Source organism: Parasteatoda tepidariorum, chromosome 7 (genome assembly GCF_982258835.1).
Source record: "Parasteatoda tepidariorum strain Cologne lab strain chromosome 7, Ptep-v5.0, whole genome shotgun sequence".
Taxonomy (NCBI): Eukaryota; Metazoa; Arthropoda; class Arachnida; order Araneae; family Theridiidae; genus Parasteatoda; species Parasteatoda tepidariorum.
This window is the reverse complement of record NC_141761.1, coordinates 80,705,701-80,733,375: the sequence shown is the minus strand read 5'-3', so window position 1 is coordinate 80,733,375 and position 27,675 is coordinate 80,705,701. Positions and strand designations below refer to the sequence as shown.

Genomic DNA, 27,675 nt, shown 5'->3' with positions numbered 1-27,675 from the left:
TTAAAAGAACAAAAAAGAACAGAAATACCATTATATAGTACAGTATAGTACAGTAATTTTACAACTGGATTTATTTCCGTGTATGCATTCAATATTTAAAGAGTGTTTTAGTGATTGATTACTGGGTGAAAAAAAGGCTTAGAATGTAATATTAAATCTAAAAGATATTTGAAATAGTTGTATGTTGAATCTATTCGAAGAATGTAAGCAATGAAACAATGTTGCAAAATCTATTTCAATATGGCATTCTACTTTTGCTAACAACAATTCAATTAAAATTTTGAATCTGAATTTTAGTATATGCTATTACATGTAAATTTTGCTAATTATTCAGAATTCTCTATTGCCAAAAAAAAAAAACTTCAAAGTTTTGTATTCTTCTTTGCATAAAGTTCATAGTTATTTTATAAAAAAATGAAAGTGTAATTTACTTTTATTCTGTATGATTTCAGAAAAGCAAAAAGCGAAATTTTGGTATAAATTCATTTAATTAATACTATTATAACATTTTTCTGACAAACATTTTAAGTGCATATCAAAATATTATCCCAATAATTTTTGAAATATTTTTCTTTTTATTTCATCTTATCCAGAATAAGCATTTTTAAGAATTAAGTAAAAAATATTTCGAATGCAGATTCTTTTTTTTTGTTGTTCCAAAAACGTTAATTTTAAGATGTTTAATCAGATATGAAATACTTAACTTGTTGAATGTATAAAACATTAAAAACTAGAATGTTATCGAAATAGTTTTTTTAATTAGTATTTTTGCCTTAAAAAGCATTATATTACTAAATTATTTTTTATTATCCCCCCCATTTTAAGTGTTGCAATATAACTTAAATATTCCGACTAAACATAATAATTGTAACATTTCTTTTTAAATATCATCGGCACAATGCTAGAACCACTTGGCAGTTAACAGATTTGATGTAATGTCAATAATATATAATCTTTAAATAATCTAAATCGCTTTTAAAAATTATATTTTTTCATAAAGGTTAAAATAAGTGCTATATTTATGTTATTGGAAAATTAATTTAGCTCGAATTCCATCGAAATTTATAATATTAAAAGGAAAGAGTACACTTAAGAAAAACTTTTGATTATTCCTGTTGTTTTATTTTTGAATACATTCTCTTTTTTCCTTTTTATTCTTTAAAAAATACTCATAAAAAAAGACTTTTATCTCTAAAACAAGTTCCTCTTTCACCGGTTTAGTAATGGAAGCTGAAATTTTGAGGTAGGGAGAAAGAGCAGATGTTTATCAGATTTCCGTTGTCTTATTCACTCTCTACGACAAGTCACTCGCTCAAATCTGAGCAAGATTTTAAGTGGTGAAACTTATCTCTCCCTAAGATTTTTTTTTCCTTCTAAACCTCGAGACGTTAAATACCCACCGACATCCAGCTCGATTAAAGGGATTGTTGAAAACAGAGGAAAACATTCTGAGAAGTTTTAAGAAAGTGTTGCAAAGTTAGCAAAGTGGATGGGAAGTATGAATAGTCATATGATGAAGCAACAAGAATTTATTAAATCCGATTCCTACACTATTAGAATTTCCCTTCTGAAACTACGGTTAAATTACCGTCAGCAGTCTTTCCATCCGATTAACCATAAATTTTATGGTTTATGGCTGTATAAGCAACAAGATTTCATTAAATCCTTCTCAATATAGCCAATAAGGGTAAATAAATACAATTTTTAAATTGGCATAGAAACGTGATACGTGATTATACTTACATAACATATAGCGTGACATAGTAACGTGACATTTTTACTTAGTAACGTTATTTAACTACTGATTCCTGCACTATTAGAATTTCTCTTCTGAAACTACGGTTAAATAACCTTCAGCAGTCTTTCCATCCGATTAAACATAAATTTTATGGTCAGGAACATTTTTTTTACCTTTACGGTTTACTGTATCGTTAAGAAATCGTGAATACAAAACTATACGGTTTTGCAACCATAAACCATATACGACTAGCATAGTTTAGAAGACTTAGAAATAAAACTTAGATCTATAGGTGCTGTGGCATTTGTGCGTGAATGATAGTTTTGTATTCTTTTAACCCAGAGTTATAGATTGAAGAGTGCAAGACGTTAGAAACTCTTCATGTATTGAAGAAATGAAAGAAAAGTTGTAGTATACTGGGGTTCGAACCCTTGTAAAACCGGTTATGATAGTGATTGATTAGACCTCTCAGTTACAGAATGTACCAGATATATGGAACAAAATGGCTTTAAAAAGTGGTTCTAGTTGACGCGGCTGGAATTCCGGTTGTTCAACCGTATTAGGAAAGAAAAGAACAACCTATAAACGTTTTTTTTTAGAATATTTTTTAGAAGAACATAACGAGATTGGCTTTTAGTTTTGAAGGTCGAAATTTTTTTTTCGTGCAGTTTAAATGCGGCTTAATAAATGAATCTGTTTTAATTTTTAAAAATGGCCTGATATGTTTTACAAATGCGCTGAATCATATTTTTAGTTAAATCATCAGTAATGTTGTTAGCTTTTCTCAAAACTGCTTGCTTGCTCACTGATTTAAAATATTATGTAAAGAAATGTCGTGACAAGGACATCATATGCTGAATATCGAAACGGGTGGTGTTATGATCTCAGCGAAAGAAAAAATTATAAAGGACCCAAACGAGAACTGAATCAAGTAATATAAATTCATTTTGATAATTTTTATTGAGAAAAAGTATAATTATTTTCGCAAAAAATATCCCATATAATCATTCATGGAAGTAGGGTTATCCTGATTGAGTATTAAGGTACATTAACTTCACTTATTTATATTAGTTATACCATTAATAATTTCATGAAAATTGACACTTTATATAGATTTATCTGTCATCGCTGTTATTTTGGCATTAATAAAAAATACAAATCATCATCATCAGTAGCTCGACAGTCCTCGGTGGACCCTGGCTTTCTCAAGAAGACTGCACCAGTCCTTTCTTCTGCATGCCACGGCTTTTCAGTCTCTGACCTTGATTGTGGTAAAGTCCCTTTGGAGGCAATCCGCCCATCTCAGTCGGGGTCTGCCTCTCTTTCTAGCTCCAGTTGGCCTTGCCAAAAAGATTCTTTTAGTTGTTCTGTCATCATTCATTCTTACAATGTGTCCGGCCCATTTCATGCGCTGAATCTTATGGTACTTCAGAATGTCCGGTTCTCTGAATATCCTGTAGAGTCCAGAGTTAGTTCTCCTTCTCCACACTCGCTTGTCACACACACCACCAAAAATGGACCGGATTATCTTCCTCTCGAAAGCAGCGATGGTCCTCTCATCAGCTTGGGACAAGGTCCAGGTTTCAGATGCGTAAGTGAGAACTGATCTTATTAGGCTTTTATATATTAGCAACTTGGTGTCTCTTTTAATGTTGTCAGATTTAAGGAATTTTCTTATGCCATAAAAGCACTTGTTGGCTGCAGTTACTCTCTTCCTTACTTCTGTGGAAATTGAGTTTTCGGAGTTGATTTCAGAGCCAAGGTAGGTGAAAGAGCTCACCTTTTCAAATTTATACTCTCCAATCTCGATGTGCGTGGAGGTATCGGTATAGTTGATACATTGCATATACTTTGTCTTACTCTGATTAATTGAGAGGTGCATTTTTTTTTAAAAAAAAAACTATTAAAAAATACAAAACTATTCAAAAAATGACAGGGATTTCAAAAAAGTTGCTCCTTCATACATATAATCAGGTTGTTTACACTTTCTTTTTATCAAAATGCTCTAATGAGATTGGTTTGAATAAACTTCTATCACTATTTAAAACCTAAAAAAAATACGCATTCGAAATGCTCATTTGAAAAAATATCCCATATAATCATTCATGGAAGTAGGGTTATCCTGATTGAGTATTAAGGTACATTAACTTCACTTATTTATATTAGTTATACCATTAATAATTTCATGAAAATTGACACTTTATATAGATTTATCTGTCATCGCTGTTATTTTGGCATTAATAAAAAATACAAATCATCATCATCAGTAGCTCGACAGTCCTCGGTGGACCCTGGCTTTCTCAAGAAGACTGCACCAGTCCTTTCTTCTGCATGCCACGGCTTTCCAGTCTCTGACCTTGATTGTGGTAAAGTCCCTTTGGAGGCAATCCGCCCATCTCAGTCGGGGTCTGCCTCTCTTTCTAGCTCCAGTTGGCCTTGCCAAAAAGATTCTTTTAGTTGTTCTGTCATCATTCATTCTTACAATGTGTCCGGCCCATTTCATGCGCTGAATCTTATGGTACTTCAGAATGTCCGGTTCTCTGAATATCCTGTAGAGTCCAGAGTTAGTTCTCCTTCTCCACACTCGCTTGTCACACACACCACCAAAAATGGACCGGATTATCTTCCTCTCGAAAGCAGCGATGGTCCTCTCATCAGCTTGGGACAAGGTCCAGGTTTCAGATGCGTAAGTGAGAACTGATCTTATTAGGCTTTTATATATTAGCAACTTGGTGTCTCTTTTAATGTTGTCAGATTTAAGGAATTTTCTTATGCCATAAAAGCACTTGTTGGCTGCAGTTACTCTCTTCCTTACTTCTGTGGAAATTGAGTTTTCGGAGTTGATTTCAGAGCCAAGGTAGGTGAAAGAGCTCACCTTTTCAAATTTATACTCTCCAATCTCGATGTGCGTGGAGGTATCGGTATAGTTGATACATTGCATATACTTTGTCTTACTCTGATTAATTGAGAGGTGCATTTTTTTTTAAAAAAAAAACTATTAAAAAATACAAAACTATTCAAAAAATGACAGGGATTTCAAAAAAGTTGCTCCTTCATACATATAATCAGGTTGTTTACACTTTCTTTTTATCAAAATACTCTAATGAGATTGGTTTGAATAAACTTCTATCACTATTTAAAACCTAAAAAAATACGCATTCGAAATGCTCATTTGAAAAAATATCCCATATAATCATTCATGGAATGTAGGTAGGGTTATCCTGATGGAGTATTAAGATACATTAACTTTATTTATTTATATTAGTTATACCATTCGTAATTTGAAGAAAATTGATATCTTATATAGATTTATCGGCCATTTCTGTTATTTTGGCATTCATAAAAAATACAAAACTATTCAAAAAATGACAGGGATTTATAAATGTTGAAGAGGCTCATTCATACATATAATCTGGTTGTTTACATCTTCTTTTTATCAAAATGCTCTAATCTAGATATTGGTTTGAATAAACTTCTAACACTATTTAAAACTTGAAAAAAGCGTATTTGTAACACTCATCTGATAAAGTGATTATGGTGTTGAAATTAAAGTTGAATGCAGAACTACCAAGTCGCCTTATTATCACTCCATTCATTATCATTAGATGTTTTTTTATGTATTTATGATGTGAATGCTTTTAATTTTTAAGAAAAGAAATTGATTTACGTTAAATAAAGTGAAATATAAAGTGCGTAAAATAAAAGAGTATTTGCCCTTGATAAGTTTTGATCTAATTACCGGATATTCATGTACTAGGACTAATCCTTAATGGTTTAAGGGCTTAATCTTATCGTGCATGCGATATTTAAAATTATTAGTGCATACAATTTTTAAAACTACAAAGTTAAACAAGTACAAGTACTTTATCCTAAAGAGTTGGATTTTTAAAGATTAAAGTATCTTTCAGCAATCTAGCTGTCTAGATAGCAGCTATTTGAAAATATGGACAAACAAAAATGGACAAATAGACATTTGTCCATTTTTGACTTTATTTGTGCTTTATTCACGTTGTCTTTCTTAAATCAACATATATAAAGTCGTAAATTTATGTACACAATCTTCTTTCGAAGAATTCACAAAACAAAAATTTGTGAATTTTATAATCTTAATGTAAATTTATCACATAACGTTAATCCAAATTTGTACTTTTACCGTTTCTTGGAAAAAATAAAGAGCTTTAGCATTGTAGCATCCTCATACACCTCTTCTTGAAACAAAACCTGTAAATGGAATCCATTCTATCTTCAAGACAACAGCTAAACCTTTGTTTCTGCTTCAAGTGATTCATTCTCTTTCCTTTTCCTATCCATAATGAGACACGGTTTTGCAAATGGCACAACGTCAACGGAACCCATCCAGAACTAAATGGATGGCCACAACCCTGCTGGTTCCTCGAATATGAGGAGGCCTGATAAATCCCTTATGATGTATGGGTGGAAAAAAGATTTCTCAGACTGTTTTTTTTTTTACACTATAAAAAGTAAGAGTCAACTGACAGATGCGACAAACTTTTTGAGATAAACGCATAGCTAAATATTACGATTTAATAATTTTTATATATTACCACAAAGATCAATTTTGATTTTATTGATTTCTGTCAAACCAATAAAACACAAATCTAAAATATAAATTATTGTTTTTGCAAAAACTGTAATTAAAATTTGGAAAAACTTTTTTTTTCAATTGCTTTTTATTATTATATGAGAAGTAAGAGTCATCTGGCAGATATGACAAACTTTTTGTGATTAAAGCATAGCCTAAAAACTACGATATAATAATTTTATATCTTACCAAAGATAGATTTTGTTGATTTCTGTCTAACCAACAAAACATAAATTTTATTAACCTCTTAATGTTATTGTTTTTGCGAAAACTGCATTAAAATTAACACGATGTAAGATTGTTATATATTACCACAATTTTCAAAGATTGATCTTGATTTTGCTGTTTTCTGCTTAAACATAAAAAAAAAGTATTATTTACACCTTAAGATATGCTATTATTCTTGCAAAAACGGCAGTTAATATTTAAAAAAACTTTTTTAAATTGTCTTTTAACACGAAGTAAACCCAAGATAATGATTTGATTGCAATTGCGTTTGCAAATTTCAAATTATATGTACCACACAATTTTGCATAAGATATTATAATTTAATATATTTTCAGAGATAAAAATGGTATCAGAGAAAATGATTTTAAAAATACTGTAATAACGTATAATTATATTTGAAAAGTTTGGGTATAATAAAATGTATAAGAAAAAAAGAAATATTGGATTTTCATTTGCTGTTGTTGAAATTATCAACTGACTAAGTGCAGTTTGTGTGGTATGCATGTTCCATGAACGATAGGTAAGTTTGTACTTACAAATTATATAAGATAATTTTAAAAATTAATAAAATAATTATTAAGATAAGTTAAGATTAATTAATATAAATTTAAAAGCACTGTAATAGCGCACAATTATGTATGAAAATTTTGGAAGAATAAAATGTATAAGAAAAAAAGAGAATATTAACTTTTGACTTGAAGAAGAGATTATCAATTGCTGAAGTGTAATTTTTTATTCTATATATAACCTCTGAAAAGTATGTTAGTTTGTACTTGCAAATTACCAATTACATAAATACATTTTTTCTGTAAATAAATAGCTTTAATTTAAAAGAATACATAAAAACATTGAAATTAATAATATTTGTAGAACACGTTTAATAAAAAATAATTTTTGTGGTTTATTCATTAGCAAAGTTACGAGATATGATATGATCGATTAAAAACTTTTTATTGTCAAAATATACATACAATTCGTTCATAGAAGATATATTTCAAACAAAATAATTTTAGTAACTATTTGTTACATTAACCAATTTTCTTAATATTTTCAAAAATTATACTATTATTTAACATAATAAAGATATAAATTTAAAGAAAAAAATCAAATTAAGTTTTGGAATATTTGATGAACAAAAGGGTTGAGGTTTTGAATATTGAATAATTCTTGATATACAATAAGTAATGAGGTTTGTTAATTTCTTTAAACCACCTATGCTATATTTTTCTATTTAACTCTATTTCAGGTCTTGTATTCAACTATTACTTACAATTAATAGTAAAATAATTTTATTTATTTAAAAAAAAGATGGTTAATTAATCTTTAAAAGAAAAAACTCTCACGAGCTAATTAGCACGCCACAACACCTCTACTAACGATACTAACCTTGATCCTATCAACTATACTTGAGAGAAAAGTTTGGTAAAATCAGGTATGGTAAAATTTACCGTGTTCCTTGCTTTATATAGGAACACCAAAAAGCTCCCCAATTTTAACGAAATATATATATATATATATATATATATATATATATATATATATATATATATATATATATATATATATATATATATATATATATATATATATATATATATATATATATATATATATATATATATATTTACTTCATTTTATGTTTTCTTTACCAAAACTTTTCTCCATGAGCTTTTTACTTAAATCAATGTAAAGAAAATCCTTTCTTCAATTTGTAATATGTGAGAAAAATATCACTCGAACAAAAACTAAAAAATACTTTTATTTATTTAAAAAAAATGTGAATTCCTATTTGAAAGCAAGAGCGTTGACTGGGTGCTAATTAGCACACAATAACGCCTCAAATAATAAGCAACTTGATTCAATCGCTTTGAATTATCAAATTTAATTAAGAAAAATGCATTTTATTTTAAACAATTTGAAGAAAATTTCCCTTTAAACTGTAATATGTGAGAAAAAAATCATTTTTTTTTTAAAAGAAGAGATTAGAAACTTATATTTAAAAGGAAAAAACCCTCATTGTGTGCTAATTTGAGGACTGCAATACTTCAAACACAATCCGTACATCGATTCTATTGCTTTGATTTATCAAATTTATTTGAGTAAAATCTTCCCTTGAAGTTATAATACATGAAAGAAATATTATTCGTACAGAAACTGAAAAGTCATTTTATTTATTTAGAAAAAGGACAAGCAATTCAATTTTGAAAGAAAAATAAACAAACAAACATCATAGCTTACTAATTATTACACAACAAACCTTAAGCAATTATTACCTTGGTCCAATTGCTTTGACATATCAAATTTGTTTGAACAGGATGCTTTTTGCTTAAAACAATTTGAAGAAAATCTCCCCTTCAAGTTGTTGAGTGTGATAAAATTGTCATTCAAACAAGAGAAAATGCCACCCGTAAATTCGGTGAATTGTAGGGACGATAAAAAATGACAGCGAACGATAAGTCATGCTGTCAACCACCCTTTTTTATTTGGTAACTAGACGTATAGTTGCTTTTTTGGTTAAGAAAATATATTGGGAGAAATTTTTTTTTACTCTGGTTCATTCCTTTAAACAGGACTTCATAAATTCGATTTTACTTCTCCATTTACTTAACCTTAAGATAATTTTAGTCTTCCAAGTTAAATTATAGCTATTAAAGTTGAAATTGTTTCTAAAGATGTTTACAAATAGAGGCTCTTTAAAGAATAAGTGTATGAATTATAATGAAAATATGCTTCGTCTTTGTCCAGAATTTTTATTGAACATATTTTTCATACTTTTTATTATTTTGTATTAATTTAAGTCAAAATAGGCCAAAAATATTGTATTAATATTTTAATAACTTATGGTTATAGGTAATTAAATATAACATACAATCTATAACACGGGTGTTTTTCATACATTAAAGGTAAAATCTTCCAAACATTGCTTTCTTCGAAGCAATAAATTTTCAAATTTGAACTTATTTCAAGTTATTCAAATCTAAGAGGAACATTCATTTGGATTTCTACTCGTATAATTTACAGAATCAATCATTGATAAATTGTTTAATATGAAAGATTTTTTTTTTCAAATTGCATTTTTTTAAATTTTACATTTTAGCACAAATGTAATTCTGATAATCTAAGAGATTCGCTTTTTATAATTAAACATACCAAATATATTTTTGCTTTTTAATTAGAACGTTTGAAAAAAATATGTAAAGGACACCCGCCTTCCATCAGCGTAAAAGGGAAAACCTGTGAGATTTTGTGATTTGTTTGTTTTGAATAAATATTAAATTGTGACCTTTATTTTGCACAACATTTTGACTACAATTTCAACAAGAATTCAAATATACATATGAAGGGCGACGATGCGATAATAATAGAGCACATATATTTTCTAAACTGAAAGGTAGTTTTCATAATTAAAAACATTTTTTAGGATTAACCTAGAAATGTTTTATTTTAAATTTGTTTCTGAATATTTTTGTAATATATATTTCTTAATATATTTGAAAAAAAAAACATCACAATATGCATTTTTAATACAGAATAATTACGAGTTATTTGAAAAAATGCTAACACTTGTAATTAAACAAAACACTGGATTACAATAATTCTTCTTCTTTTTGCAATGCAACTATTCTACAGGAAAAGATTTATAAGTAGATCAGTATTTTCATGGTCAAGAAAGCTTTATATACATAATATTTGAATGAAATTTAAGGACAAAAATTATCCATGAAAGCTAATTATGGTTATAATATTTATTTTTATGATCAGTGACGGTAACATTTTCTGCATGATAATATTCGTATTCTAACAGTGAAATCTTTTAGTATATGCGTTTAAGAATTGTTTTTTCTGTTGTGGTAGTTGATTTCAAATACATTGATTTCAATGTTTAGAGAAAATTTGTACTGTTCTCTACAATGTCGCATATTTTATTTTAAATAACAAACAATTATCAAAAGTAAGAAAACTTTTCTAATATTAAGAGTTGGGGAAATGGTCATTCCATGCATTCAAAACTAGAATTCAAAAACTATTGTTATTTCTCTATAGTTGTCATCTGTGAGCTTATTTTTTGCATTCAATATATTTATTTATACCTACTATTGAATTATTATTTGCCTCTATAATTAACATTCCTATTCTAACTCAGAAAATAACTACATATGGTACTAAAATAGTTTTTTTCTAAACATTTACGTCAAAATTGTTGTAATTATCTATGGCAAACTAAAATGCAGATTACATCTAATAATTCAGAATTAAAATTTATGAACAAATTATACTTTTAAAAACATTTATTGAATAAACGCTTTTTTGTGATTCTAAAGTTTTTAATTAAATTTTCAATTCGTAGAAAAGGGTATACGAGCTACAAAATATTCTATTTGCAGTTCAGAATTGTTAAATGAAAGGTTTCGATGGATGTTGCAAGAATATAGGAATTTACCCCTTTTGATGTTTATTCATTTTAAATGCTACAAATGTAAAGTGCTTTAAAAGTTAATTTGATAATTTGCAGGGGAGTTAAGTATTACATTTCAAATAATCTATATATTCACTAATAGTTTATTTTATTTTATTTTAATAGATTTTGTCTAAAACTTTTATGCCTTTATATTAAGATTGCTAAGTTGTAAAGCCATGTTTTTAAAATTCTATTTATTAGAAACTATTCAACTGATTTCACTCATATTTTATGTTTTACCATGCGAAATTACATTCTTTAAAATGATGCAAAAATTTCATACCTTTAAATTCAAAATTTTTTCTACTATGATTGAATAAAATAATGATATTAACTAAAAATAGTTATTGCAAGGCATTATCATTAATAAACAAAATTTGTAATTGTGAGCAAAAATTTCTAAATTCATTTAAAAAGTTCTCTCTAAATACGCAGAAAATAAACTTTGGAACTCTTTCCTGACCAAACTATTGGGACTAAATTTCACTGAATACAAATCAGTCCCAAAAAGGTATGTTCATTCTGAGATTATGTTTGATTTTGTAACTTGAAGTATTGTCTGAACTAATTAATTAGCATATTTGAGGTCGCTTCCTCGTAGCATTAAGAACATGGAGAAACGATCATTCGATCAAAAGTTATTCGGTGGTCCTGTTTATTATTTTGAGCACAGTACATTGGAAGTTATTATTTTTATTTCTATCTGAAAAGTTCTAGTAACAAATTGTGTTGAATTATACATATATTTTCAAAATCTACTACCCAATTTGAAAAAATACCGACGAAAATACTGTATATTCTTTTACTGTATATCCTTTTATATGCTTAAAAATAAAAAGCAAAGAAAGCTATTAAAATCCAAGAGCTTAAAGTTTTAACAGCATATCATAATAAAATGTGGTTAATATATTTTATTTAAAAAATTTTCCCATGGTTTCTAATACTGTTTCAATCGATATAATGTTGCATAACATTCTCGATGAAAGGATTGACGTGAATGTTAAAAGATGAATTACTTTTAGCAAATATTTTATCAAATAGAATGTCTTTGATATGATAGCAAAAGAAAAATACATCCGGCTCGTAATAAGATTTAAAACGGCTCATGTTTACTTTTCCAACATTATATCCGAATAGCAAAAATATTCTGTTTTCTTTTATCTCTATTCAAATGTTTGTATTTTGTTAACCTAAAATGATTTAATTGTCATGAAGAAAAACAAAAAGAAAATAAAATCTAACAAAAAGAGTAAGGGTCACCAATCAAGTTGAATTTTTATATTTAAGTTTTAATATTTAAGGAGGTTTTATATTTACAGAAACTTTATTTTAAAGGATTTTAGTATTTAAAGGAAACTAACAACGAGATTTCACTGAGAAAAAAGATCATAAACCAATTAGAATACAGTAAAATTCACCGTGTTTCTGCTTCTAAGGAAACACCTAAAAGCTTGGTAACTTTTACCGAAGTGCTTTGATAAGGGTTTTTGTAATATTAATAATAAAATATGGTTTTATAATATGTGATAAAATTTCATAAATGTAGTAAGATTTGATAATTCTATAAATATACGTTAAAGCGCTGCTTTAAATCTATTTATTCGGTTAAATTTATTTTTTTGCTATGTATTTTTTTTAATTAAATGTGGAATGATAAGATCTTGAAAGCCAGAATTAACAGTTATCATATAAGCGAAAAAATTACGAAATGTATAGTTCAAATACCGTATATTTTGGTTTCATTAACCAGAATTATCCCTTTATTCAGATATGTTATTACCGTACAGTATGGTACTTTTACCAGAATTTTTTCCTTCAGCATTTTACTTAAAACAATATTAAGTAAATCTTTACACTTCAAGATGTAATACGTGAAAAAAAAATTATTTAAGCAAAAACTAAATTTTTTTTTATTTATTTAGAAAAATAATATATTAATCCTTAAAAACGAAATATACTCCTTAAATATAAAATAATTCATATTTAAGGAGGTTTGATATTTAAGGAAACTTTATCTTAAGGAACTCTGCTATATAGAGAAGACTTTGAGATTTCAAAAAAGAAAAAAGAAATTACCAGAATATGGTAAAATTTAACTTGTTTCCAGCTCTATGAAAACATCAAAGAGAGCGGTACTTTTACCAAAGTTCCTAGGAAATTATTTTGGTATAATTAACAATAAGATTTGGTTTTATAGTATGTGATAAGATTTGGTAAATGTGGTAAAATTTGGTAATTTTATCATGATTCCTTAGAGCAAGTCAAGAAAAACATTATTTTTACTTTTCAGTTTAGTATTCTTTATTAAACGGTTAGTAATGAAGAACTATAATATTGAAAACCAGAATTTCTTATAGACTGCAATCATATGAACGGAAAAATAACCAAATGAATGATTTAATTACAGGATTATTTGTTTTGCTAGGATTAATTTTTTTTTCTAACCAGAAATGTCATTTCTATACAGTAGGATAATTCTACCAAATTTTTTTTCACTGTGCTGCAATAAAAAATGCATTGCTCTGTCATCAAAAATATGCAAATGTCGGAGCTTTCACGGAACTGTACCGTTAAAAACTGTTTCCATTTCATTTCTATATCAAATACTGTTGACTAAAAAAGGAAAATAATCTTTCGAGAACATTGATTAAAAATTTAAATTTTAGAGTAAAGTTTAGATCACTACATCAAATTACTCAAAATGCACATGATTGCAGATAACTCAATTCTATACTACAGAGACAATTCTAAACAGAGACTAATCTTCTACAGAGACCATTCTATACTATTCTAGACTATTTCTAAAGAGACATTAATATTATACATCGACAGTGAGTGGGTCATCAGTGGGTGGGTAATAAACGTAATTAAAATAACATTGTGCTCAAAATTTTAAAGAGTTCATTATTTCCATTACCAAGACTTCATATTTCTGTATACTTGAAAAAATCTGACAGAAACGATGGGTGTATTAAACGGCATTTAATGCATTTCTCTTAAGAGAATAGTTGATCTGCATAATATAAAAAATTAATGCGATTTTTTATGCTAAGCCTAATTTCTGGCTGGCTTATTTTTGCCTAATATTTGGCTAAGCCTAATATTTGGCTGGCTAATTTAATGCTAAGTCTAATTTTGGTGTCAGCTGTATTGGAGAGGATTGTTATTAAAAAAATAATAAACTACACAATTGATTAATAATTGAACTACATTTAAACTATGCAGTGTTTTATTAGTTAGGCGAGATATCTCCTAAAACGGGTAGCTTTAGCAAAATGATTCAAATAAAATTGAATGATTAACGAATTTTCGTGCTATATAAGAGTATAGTTCAATTTCATCAAAAAAGTTTACTTGCTTCAGAACCTGTAAATCGAATTCAATTGCATTTCTTATTGTTGTCATTTATTTATAAAGACCATAAGTCCACAGAAAACGCTATATTTTTTTTGAATTAAACTAACTCATCCTCAACAAAGTTTGAAGCCTTCTGGGAGGCTAATTTGTCACAATTTAGTTTTACACCAAAATAGCCCAGAAGTTTTTAACATGTTTTGTACGAAAGTAATATTAATAGCAGCGATTTTAACTAAAAAACAGAGGTAAAATAACATTATTTTATCAGATAATTGACAACATCATGCCATTATTTTATTACATGAGTGATAATTTCTCTCTTTTTCTTTAGTTTTCACTATATCATATACAGTTAAAGGATAAAAAAAAGTAGATTTAGTATTAAATACAACTAACAGAGTTGAAAGTTTTTAACTGGTATGCATTGCTTACACTATTTTCTGTGCAGCCACTACAACAACGTATAAATTTCTAAAAGATAATATGTTTCTCAATTAAAGTAGTGTGTTTAAAAAAAAATCTCCACTAAAATTTTAAATGACTATAGAAAAATATAGCACATATTTATTTCGATTGCAAGGTTAATATAACTTCAATCTACAGTAATTGAAGAATGAGGTGCAATTAAAAGCGTTCATCCAAAAAATGTAAGTACTTATTTATGTAACTCTATAAAAATGTTATCTTTTTTCTTTTAATATGTGAACTAAAGCTTTTCAATATGCATATACATATTTTCATTCAATTGTTTTTTATAATCATAAGCATTATATTTTATTTATTTAAATTGCAAGAATTTTATAAATATTTTTTTTAATTAAAGAGTCTTTTGAATTAACGAAGAATAAAGAATTTTAGAAATTTCTTTCAAGGATTAATCAACTCTAAGAAAAGAAGTAAAGTTACTCTAAGAAAACCAATTACATTCTTAACATGTGATTAGTTTCACTCTTCCTCTAGACAGGAATGCTTATTGAACGAATGTTAATCTTCGGGTATTAGAAAAAAAAAAGAAAAATGAACGAATATAATAGGCAGTTATCTTCTTTTTAATGTTTTTTTAGTGAAAAAATAAACATTATCGAGTTGTAGCAATAAACTATGAATAATATATTGATCTTTTATGTAAAAAATATCTGTGGCATGTATTAAAAAAATTTTTTTATTTATTTTTTTAGTTAGCATACCATCTTGTTCGCTAAAGAAATTTGGAATGTTTGAAAACGATACAAGCATTACTTCTTAAAAGATCAGAAATAATTTCTAGATTTTTTCAGCCATATTTGAGTTTATTAAATATTTTTAAGTTAGTTGTGATATATTTTGGAGCGTGTTTCTAACATTAACATATAATAGAGTAACATTAATAAAATTTGTTTTTGGATTTTAAAATATATCTTTGAAATGAGTAAAGCAGTAATAGGAATTGATAAAAAATAATTTTATGTACTTAAACTTTTATGGTATGACTGATTTTGCTTTTGAACTGTCGCAAAAATTATGTTTTAATTAATTTACTTATTTGTCGAACTGTAAACTGTAGTTTTTTATAAATACGAATTATTATTCATCAATGATTTATTTCAATTTTTTCAAAAACAATTTATCCTAACGAAATTGTATATATTGGTATAAAGATTATCCCAGATATCAGGATACCTTATGACAAACTTTCAACTTTCAAACTTCCTTTTTCAATTTTACCAAAAACAATTTATCCCAAGGAAATTGTATATTTTGGTGCAAAGATTATCCCAGATATCAGGAAACCCTATGAAAAACGTTATATTATAATTTATTTTCATTTGGTTGCAATGCTTTTTTTTAAAACTAAGTGGAAATATCAGCTTGCCAAGCTTGTTTCCTTTAAAATTGAATAAAGTCATGCAAAGAATTTAGCAAAAACTCTCAACATCAACCATGCTTTTGCCTCTTTTACTCTCTAGCTTTTTCCAAGTTCTCAAATTCAACATTTCACTTTTGTTGAAAACTTACTTATCAGGCCAACCTTCATTTTTAAGGTGCTAAAGAAGGTATATAAAAACCTTGCTTCAGTGATGTCATAAGAACTAAAATAAATCTTAGGAAGGTGAATTTAGTCTCAGTTTAGAATGCTTTCTACTCTTGATTAGCGAAAAATGATTGAGGACTCATCCTCTACTTTAGGAAGTTTTTCTAGCCTTGTTTTGTAAAGGTTAGAAAAACTTCCTAAAGCACTTAATATCGATATAAAAGCGTTGCTGATACTAGCCCAATGTGAACCTCATTCAGCGTAAGCTAACATAGCTAAATTTTACATCTTTTCAAACTTGCATGGTCTATTTGCTAGTTATTTATAAACCTTTTTGGGCTTAGTGATAATGGTTGTTGCTGATATTAAAATCAACCTTATACAACTATCAGTGAATTATAAGAATCAAAATTAAAGCACTCTTTTAATGATGCAAAATATAGTACACAATTTTCTAAGACATTAATAAACATAAAAAACAGACTAGATATAAAAAAGTTTACCAATTAAAAAGAATAATAAAAATCGTATTAAAAAATTACTTATATAATAAATAAAAACACTTTTTTTAAAAAATTAATAGAAGAAAAAATCTACAATCATGTGTGATAAGTTTGTATCTCTAGTTTATGAACTAAAACTCAGTTAATTTTTTTGGCCTTTAGAGATCTGTTTATTGTTAATAACTCAACAGTCGGTGCTCAAATTATATCAGATATCTAAACATTCACAGTGGAATCTTCTCTATTCTAAGCAGAAAATGAAACAGACAGTTCTTTCATTCAAAAGGAGATTCCAGGAAGGGTATGCCATCTCATCAGATCATTCGTGACAATTCAAAACGGCAGCTCTTCCTGATAATTGGAGTATATTTTTTGACTTCTGCTGTTATCTTCTTTCATTTACTGTATATTTTTACGCACTTCCTCTCTCTAAATATCATTTCCGGTCAAGTCATAAAATACACTCATTCAAGAAATATGTGACCGTTATCTCTAAAATTCTCAAATAGTTCTTCTAAGTTTTGAATTAGAAACGGTAATTCAATATATTGGTCTTAAATTAAACTCTCTATTAAATTTTTACTTTTAGAATAATAATTTCGTAAAATATAGTAAAATAATTTCCTATTTTTTCACGAACAAATTTCATGAATTTTGCACCAGAAATTTTGTATTAAAATTTTTTTAACTAACCAAAAAAGCAAAAAAAAAGCTTTTTTTGAAGAAAATGTCTGTTACCCACTATGATATTAACCTTTTTAATTAAGGACGTATAGTTTTAAAAATATAAGCAAATCGTTATTTTTAATTTATTTACTTTGTTCTTAAATGCGCTTTGTTAGTTAAAAGAATTAAAAAAAACAACGGCTTTTTACATTTAAATGCAAAGAGCGAGCAAAAGAAAATTTGCACAAGAATTTTCTCAATATTTTTATTTATTTTTCAGCTCTAGGAGTAATAGGAAACGTTTTTGCTCACTCATGCATTTTAAATAGCATATTTATTTATTTTCAGCTACTAAAAAATTCAAAATTATACAATCTAAAATTATACCATGGTCTTTTAAATGTGAACTTTATTGCGATTTATTATGAAAGAGGTTTTTTCAAATAACACTTAATACCCACTATTTGTGCTTAATTTTGGATAATTTTCATCCTTTTCCAGAAAATCAAGAAAATTTCCAATGAATGAAATTCGTGCAATGAAAATATAGGTGTGATAGAAAAGATAGCGAATTAAAATGTTAAAGTTTAATTATTATTTCGTATTCCCAAGTGTAAAATTCATAAGCTTTATTTTATTGCTAGGTTCCCTCCTAAAACTAAGCTATAAGAAAAAGATCCTTTAAAATTTTGAAATTATGTCTGAATATTACCAAGGTATATAATGAATAGCATTTTAAAGAAATCTCGCTATGTTTATTTTGTTAACAAACATGTCTAATATAAAAAATTAATTAATATATCACATTTTTAAAGTGCATTGTATTACATAAGGTGTTAAAAAAAGGAAAAAAATAATGTAAAAAAAATTTCAATAAAAAGGAAAAATAAATTCGAATAAAATGGAAAAGGAAATTTGAAATAAAAGAAAAAAGAAATTCTAATAAAAATAAAGACAAAAAAAAAAAAAATCAGAAATTGCAAAAGAAATCCACTTTCTGGTGGTTTCTTTTTTTACGTCATTTTAAGTATGAAATAATATATTTTTTTAGTATAATTTCAATGAAAGAATTTATTTTGAATGATCCTTTTCATAATTTTTTATATAAATTTTCATATGCTTTTTAGTTTTTCTTATTAATAACACACTTACGTTAATATATGATACTCAAAATAAATTGCTTAACTTAGAATATTCTGAAGTTTTCAAGATTTTATTATAATAACATCATAAAAACTTATGAAAATTTCAAAATTCAGCTTAATAATCCTTGAGAATGTCTTTTTATTCTTAAAAATATCTTTATTTTATGCAAAAATAACTCTATTTATCTGTAGATGTTGAAAAAAAAAGATGAAAGTTTTTCAAATTTTGCAAAATAATAGTTCGTTTCCTTTTATAAATTCCATAATATTATTTCTTACTCACATAAAAGCACCAATATTACATGATACATCCACCTCTGAAATTTGATTGATAAATAATGGAAAATTTTAAATCGTAAAGTAAATTTTTGCAATATTGTAATAAAATGATGTTTATTAAATGATAAAAGACGCATTAGAAAATGATTCATGAAACTAGTGTTAGAAGCGAAGAAATTCGCGATAAAGCATTTAAATTGCTTTAACTTTCAATCAAAATTTAATTAGAAAAAAGAGCACCCTTTTGCTCGGAAAATAATTTTTTTTACACTTGCAAAAATTTTCTAACTATTTCAGCATTTTTCTGGTAAAGTGTCAAATTTTCAACTATAAGAGTTTAGAAACCTTGAAATATTTATTACATAAATTTTACACTTATGTGCGGAATTTCAAAGACATCACCGAAAATTGAATGCAAAATTTAATCGACGCATTGCATCTTTTTTATTGAGAAAAAAAATATGTTCAAAACATGATCAATTTATTATGCTCCTATCTCTATGGGAATCCCCAAGAGCTCGGTAATTTTTACCGAAGCACTTTGAAGATAATTTTGGTAAAACTAACAATAAAATATGAATTTCTAATATATGATAAAATTTGGTAAATGTGGTAAAATTTGGCAATTTTATCCTGATAGCTAAGAGCATAGTATAAAAGTCATTTATTCAGATAAATTTAATTTTCCATTTTCTTTTTTATTACTAAATGTGAAGTAACAAGAGTAATAATTTTACGAACCGGAACCTCGGGGAAACCGCCTCCATTTGAAAGGAAAAATTACCAAATGATTACTTTAAATGACGCTTAGTTTGGTTTAATTTACCAGAAAGGTCATTAACATACATTACAGTAATTTACCATAATTTTTTTCACCGTGCATTTACACAAACAAGATAAGATCAGTAAAAATGTGTAAAAACCTAATTTTGAATTTGAAAATACCTTTCAATAAATACACTATCTGGCAAAACTATCCGGACACGCATCTGCACAAGTATTGGGGGATTTTCCACCTGTTTTTGTAAGGTGGCCATAGGAATTATTTCAGGCGTTCGTCGCAGCTGAAGTGATTGATGGCAGTGCGATGGCCGATTTTTCTGGCTCAGAAATTTGGGATCTGATTTGTTCCAAATTTGTCCTAGTGCAGTGTTTGAGCGCTAGCTTCATCTAACTATTGATGCGAAGCCGTGGTGGCTCAAGGGGATGAAGCTCTTACCTCCCAACGGGGAACCTGGGTTCGATCCCAGAAATGGGTGGAATTCGAATTCCACACCCGGCTGGCACCGACCACAGTGCTAACAAAAAATATCCTTAGTGGTATACAGTCACCTTTCGTCAGGTTAAGCGTGGTGGGTTTTCGTGGCTTTCCTCTCTATGTAAAGCAAGTGAGAATTTGTTACATCAAAAAGGCCTCCGAAGTCAAATTCACTCAGTACTTGATCCAGGAGTTGTCTTCTGGATTGGGTTCAAAATTACAAGGATAAGGAGTTGAAGATTGGTAGTCGTTAACTCAAAATTGGGTCAGCCATTCAACGACGGTTTTTAATCTTGCATTGCTGCCCAGGTTTCAATGTGTGTAGGAAAAAGTTATTCTGCGCCCATTTTCATGACTTGCCAGATGTGAAGCAAAAGTGATTTGAAATGTAAAATATACAACACCTATTTCCTACAGCTCATATTTCATTGGCAATTTTACGTTTTATATTTCACATCACGTTTGTTTCTCCTCAGTCACGCCTCGTCTTGAAAATGGGCACCTACTTTCGAGCGCTTGTCTCATGTTGTTTCCAATTTGTATATTTTTCAAAAGAATGAAGTTTTTAATCCATTAATTTAATGTCAGTATTTAACGTAATTTTTTTATTACATTGTACTAGAAATAAATTAATTAATCATGCACAATCACTTATTTATCTGTCATCTATAGACAAAACATGTCTGGAACTTCTTTCATTTAATGTTATATTGCTTATACAAAGAGCTAAAAAAAGATAATCCAAGAAGATAATTATTTCAAATCAGCAAAACATTCCATTTCGGTTATCATTCTATCCGACGAAAAGGGATGGCGCCCATCCCTCCTTTGTTTATTTAAAAAGAGAGGGACCGAGGTTTTCAGATGGCTTCAATTTACTGATATAAAGATAAGAAAAAAATGGCTTATGCAAAAAAATAACGTAATTTTATCATCTGGAAAGAGAGGTCAAGTAAATTATATTGACCTCCTGAATAAAGGTTGAAATTTTGAAAGCTCTTTCGGGAGGTTTTTTAATGTGTCATTTTATAGCAAATATAAGATTTTCTTAGAAATATAATCGCAAGTCAGAGAATTTATGAAATAACTTTTTAAATAAAATTGTAACTGTTTAATTTAAAATACAATAAAGTTTTCATATTAGAAGTGTAATGATGCATACATGTTATAATCAATTAATAACCAATGATCCAAGGAAAATTGTTTAATTAACAAAAAATGATTAAAACTATATACACGGCAAAAAAATTTGGATAAAATTCCGCTAAAAAATACCGGCACTCAAGATGCTGGTACTTTCTACCCTAAAATTCAGTTTTACCGGAATATGGAGAAAAAACGGGCGAGAAAAACTGATATACCGTAATTTTTACAGCAGACCGTAAAAATACTGAATCGTTCTAATAAAGTAAATATTACTGTAAAAATTACCGTGTAATATTTTATGGTAAAAATGATACTTTAAAAAGTACGCTGAAATAATATTTCGGATGATGTACTCAAATCGCCAGTACCTTAAACCGTATTTGTACATTTTTTTACAATATAGGGTTTTTTTAAAAATGCATATTACTTTTTAATTCCTTAGTTCTAAATACTTTTAAAAATATTTTTTAAAGCTTCTTGTTTTTCGTTTTTATGTTTTACTATAATAGTTTATTAAATTACAGCAAATAACTAGCAACACATCTTTTAGAGCCACTTCAGTTGAGCTATTTATTACGCTTTTTAGAATTATTTTACATAATTTCCTGACAAAAATCACTGGTCTTAATTTGAAAACCTACGTTAAGTAGGATTTTAAGGAATTTGAAAAAACAAGATTAAGAATTAACTGAAATATTAAAATTTTACCGCTATTCAACATATGTTTTTTATATATACATATAATCTATAATGATAAAAATACTACTATTAATTTCTTACTTAACATTAGGTTATTCATAATTATTCTGAGTTAACCACCTTAACCGAGTTATTTTTTGTAATTTTTCTAAAATCAAATTTAGATAATTAAAATAGGAGATATCAAGTGATTGACTTTTAGGTCATTTGTTTTTATTTTTAAATATTTGTGCTTAGTAATTAAATAATATATTTACCTAAAGTTTTAACGGAAATTGAAAAAGAGAGGTTATCTATAAGTGAGTCCAAGTTCTTAATCCTATTTTGCCCAAGTCATTTTTTTACTTAGAATTTCTTTGTGCCTAACACATTGTGCCAAAGTATTCCGAACTTAAGCGGAAAAAGTTTGAAAACTAGCTATAATTTCATTAATGAAAAAAATTATTAAAAAAAAATTATTTTATTGAAAATTTCTACTTTTTAAAAAATAAAGATTTTAAAAAAATCTCATAAAAATATTTTCAGCAATAATATTGAAGTTAATAATAACATTAAAGCTCCTTCATAGGAAAAATTTGTATTATATTAGGAAAATAACTTTACCACATTACAACTCTGAAAATGAAAATTAAGCTATGTTCTGTAAAAATTAAGGTATTTATAAACTAAAAAGAGAAAAAGATTATTGAGACGTTATTTTATCGCATATTTATCATTACTATATTCTTACTTAATAAATTTTTATTTTATAACATAGATAGATAAAATTGTTCTTTTTAACAAAAATCTTGACATTTGTACTGCTCTTAAAAAATTTTCTGCACAGCCACTGCAATAACATATAAAATCCCTTATGCATGAAGTTTATTTCAATTACTGTCCCTTTTTTATTACTTTTTATAACTAAAAATTCTCCATAATTTTTTGAATATCTATGTAAAAGATTAACACATCTTTTTATTCATTCTTGAATCAGATTAACCCTTTCAACGCTACTTAAAATATTATGTTCTGATGAAAAAATATGATTAAAACTATCAAAATACGGTAAAATTAACAATCTTTGTAGTTCTATGTAAACTCCAAAAACATCAGTAATTTTTACCAAAGAGCTTTGGTAATGGTTAAGGAAATATTAAAAATAAATTATGATTTGTGATAGGCCGAAGTATTTTAAATTAATTAACAGACAATATTAAAAGACTGAAAGTTTGTTGAAAGCCGGACCATTACTAAAGAAAACTAAATATTTTCGAAGAAACATTACCAAAATATTAAACATTGTTTAAATTAAAGATAAGTTTAAAATCAATTTACGCAATGAGAATAAATATCAAAATTATTGAAATATAGTAAAATTTTCTATGTTATTGACTTTATGGAAACACCAAAAATAGCGGTAATCGTTACAGAAGCATTTTGGTTATGATTTTGATAAATTTAACAATATATGGTCTTATAATGTGCGATAAAACTTGGTGAATTTGGTAGTTCTTTCATGATACCTTAGAGTATTGTATTAAAATCATTTATTTAGTTAAATTAACTTTTCTGTCTTGTATTTTTCAATAAATGATTGATAATAAGAAAAATAATTTTGACGACCAGAATCTCCCGTAAACATGGGTTTATGATTTACCGGTTTACCAATACTAAATTCAAAATTACTATTACTGTTTTTTGTTTTATTAACCATAATTATGTCGTTTTATACTAATCCTTTTCCTTTGATTTCGATCAAATATTCATCTGTAAATTTGTCATTAATATTTTTTTTTGTTTTTATAACCTTTTAAAAAGTTTTAAAAACATCATTATTACGTAATTTCTTTTAGTTCTTTTAGTCAAACTGTGTATTTTCTTTCAGTCACTCAAAATGTAAATAATTATGTTTGTACAGAATTTTTTGAAAAAAAGGTTTTGCAATGAAAGCAAATATTACTGATTTATGCAGTTTATATAGTATATATTACGTAGTTTCAACTTTCCTTGTTAAATAACCTTTCGAGTAACATCACTAATAATAGCATAATTCAAATCCCAAATATCGATTCTTTTAACTGTATTAGAACAATCTTTTTAAAGAATTTTGTTGCCTGATCCCTTTTACATATATCATATCATCCATGAACAAATTAATTAAGAAGAATTCGAAAATGAAAGTGAATTTTACCTATAAAATTATTATTCTAAAGAGAAATAACACAGAGCAATTGATAAAGCTATTTCTCTATTTCATTATAATACAATTTACATGGACATGCAGGGGGAAATACTAAATAAATAAAGTCTACACTACCAGTTACTAAAAGATATAGGTAATCCGTACTCACTTTCACTAGTCCGTTAACAAATACCTATTAGACTTTTTTTTTTTAAAAAAGTTAATAAAGTGAAATTAAAATAAAAATTACATTAAAAAGAATGGGAAAATATCACAATAATGATGAAAAAAATGCTTTTTTTGACAATAGTACAGACTAAAGCACGAAACTAAAAATAAAAAAAAACGAAACAGTATACCATTTATTTACATCGATTGTGGGTCCGTAAGGACCATTAACAATTATTTTATTGTTACTGGTCATGCAATATAAGATACATAGTTTTACAATGAAGGTGCTCTAAAAGTCAAAATTTAGAGCTCCGTGTCAAAATTTAAAATTTCTAGCAATGTAAAGATGCATTAGGCTATTTACTTTAGGTTCCATGTTTACATATCCCATACATTAGGCTGTTTAAAACTATATATATTTTTAAAACAGTTCTTATTAGCATTTGCAATTTTATGACACAAAACTTGAAAATATAATTGAATAAACTTACCATCCATCATCCCTGTCTCTGTGTAAGGATACAGCATAACCAAACATAGAACCATTCACTCCATGATGAACAAGAGCTGTCCTGGTATCGATATTAAATCCAACAACACTAATATTCGTTAAACATAACAATAAACACAATAACACCAACGTCCTGTTTAGCATCCAATACCAATTGATTGTTTCATAATGGTTTGTTATGGAATTTTGTAAAAAAGTTTCTATTTTCATTTTGTTTCTTGTCATTTTCGCTATAAAATAGTTACTATAGTTCAAAAAGGTAGTGAAATGTGAAGTTAATTTCTGAAGAGAACATAGTTCAATAAGTGCTGAACTAAGGAACTATTAAATTATAAGTCGTATTTTATGTACACATTTTTATTAATTCCCGACGGAATTTTTTTTAATTAAGTACTCAGGCAAAAAATTACATTTTGTTTTAGGTAAAGCTGTATAATTTAACAATTACAAAATTAAAATAGTATTAATAAAAACAACAATCAAAATTTTTTTTCTTGCAAAAACTTAAATATTATTATTAAAATTAGAAGTCATTTTTAAGAAAAGCATAACAGTTTCTTTGACAGCTAAAGCACGTGTCAAAATCCCCGTTATGTTGTTTCCGAAAACTTATTCCGGAGCATCTCTTCTTTGGCGGGATGATCTTAGAAGGGTTACCACATTCAACAAGTAGTGTAAAATGCCAAATTTATCGCCAAATTCCGCTCATATTACTATCCTAATTACAAACGACAGCGCTTTTAAATCAGAGCGTTCTTTATGGCATTGAAAATGCTTGCGTGTTTTGCTTTTTTAATCAGAAATGAATGCGATGAAAAGGAATTAACTTCTGGAATTTGCATCTAGAACTTATTTACATCCCTGTCATTCATCGATTAACAGATAAAAGAAATGATTGTTTTCGAAATATTACTCTTTATTTTTGAAAATGGTGATAAAGCTTTATTGAAACTTGGTATTCATTGATAAAGATGTTTGGATGTGTTAAAATTTACCGTTTAATATATTCCTATTATTATGTATAGCGTTATCAGTCAATTATTTAATTTATACATATGTTTACTTGAATTTAACTACATTAATTAACTACGACTACTACTACTACTCCTTTAATTAACTTACTTTAATTTAGCCACTAATACTTCTAGGGATGTATCAAAGCTTTAAGGGACTCGGAGCTGATGGATAACTTGAAGCACAAATTAACCACAAATTAGCAAGAATTGATTATATATTCAGTTATAATGCAATTTTGTTGTAAACACTTAATTTCAGATAGGCGTGCTTTACATAAATGTTAAAAAGAGCACTACTACCGCATATTATGTTTATACCTTTGAATATTTAGTTGAATCTTTATGTAAATAGCCTTAAGTAATTAAATACGTCTACTGTTAAGTTTTTGTAATTGCAAATAAAAAATCCCCTTTATCAAATGCAAATATTAAATATTTTTGATCAGTAACAAGCCACTTTTACAGATTATGCTTCTCTTATTTTACTTTTAAAGCTAAGCATTCCCTTGAATGTCCTTTTGGGTCTTGGGGTTCGTGTTTAAAGCTCCACAATTTCGTGACCAGCAACAGCATGATTGTGGCAATGTTGCTAGCACTGCACACATGCTGCCTTTACTTCCCAGATAAGCTGGTACTCATGGATCTGAAGCTAGGTGGGCTTTAAGCCGTCACTTGGAACCAAACCCCATTCGTTAAAAAAAAGCCTAAAGCACAAAGAGAGAAGCAAAGTTTTATTTTCATTTTGGCTATTTATATTTGGAAGGAGAAAAACACTCAAAAAGATGTATATACCTAGAATTTATTACAGATAATAGTTATATTAACAGACGTACTATTAGAAATAAATAAGTGAGAAAAACCATTTAAGGAAGGAGAAATATTGTTTAATGAATATCTTAAACGAAATGCTTTTGAAAGAATGGTATGTCAGTGCCAAAAGTAGAAACCACATGAATGAAAGAAAAAATATGATATTCTAAGCTTTTTACTAAATTTGTTACATTCTTGAAATTTCAAATTCCCCAGTTTTCGTTGGTAGTTAGAAGTTGTTAGTTATCAAGATCAAACTCCTGTTACTTGAAACAAAAGATGATGATAGAAAACCATGAAAACCTCCTACGGTTAGCCTGACGGCAAGGGAACTCTAGATCTTGATCCGCCTACCACTGAGGATATTTTACGTCAGCACTGTGGTCGGTTCAAGCCGGATGCGGAATTCGTATCGAACAGCCATCGCTGAGATTCGAACTCGGTTCACCACATTGGAAGGATAATGCTCCATCCCCTGAGCAATCACGACTTTTATGGGTGTATTTCAAAAATTTATCACATACTTTTTAAACTGAAACAAGTTTTAAATTAATTCCTCATGCAAAAAAAAGATAAAAAATTCGCAATTTTTTCTTCATTATGTTAACTTTATTAATGCTCTTAAAGTAGCTTGGTTTGAACTAAACAAATCCTTCTTAAAAATTTTGGGTATTTATTTCTTAACATTTATGTGTATTTCTTAAAAATTTTAACGTTTTCTGAGAAATCTGAAACAAGTTTCAAGTAAATTTCTCAATTCCAAAAAATATAAAAAAATTCGCAAGTGTCCTCCAAAATGTGAACTATAAATATGCTCTTAACGTTATATTGTTTGGAGTAAATAAATCCTTTTTAAAAATTTTGAATATTTATTTCTTGGAACACATTAGTATTTTTCAAAAAGAGACGCT

At 27.5% G+C, this 27,675-nt stretch overlaps 1 protein-coding gene across 1 annotated transcript in view; it reads right to left on the bottom strand.

Moving 5' to 3' along the window:
- LOC107444850 (integrin alpha-PS2) overlaps positions 1–25,564 on the bottom strand; it is an 87,417-nt gene extending 61,853 nt beyond the window's left edge. The window contains exon 1 of the mRNA XM_087168140.1: positions 24,919–25,564. Coding sequence (XP_087024266.1) covers positions 24,919–25,163 — 245 coding nt within the window. The 5' untranslated portion in view covers positions 25,164–25,564. The remainder of the gene's footprint in view (positions 1–24,918) is intronic.
- Between the last annotated feature and the right edge of the window lie 2,111 nt (positions 25,565–27,675).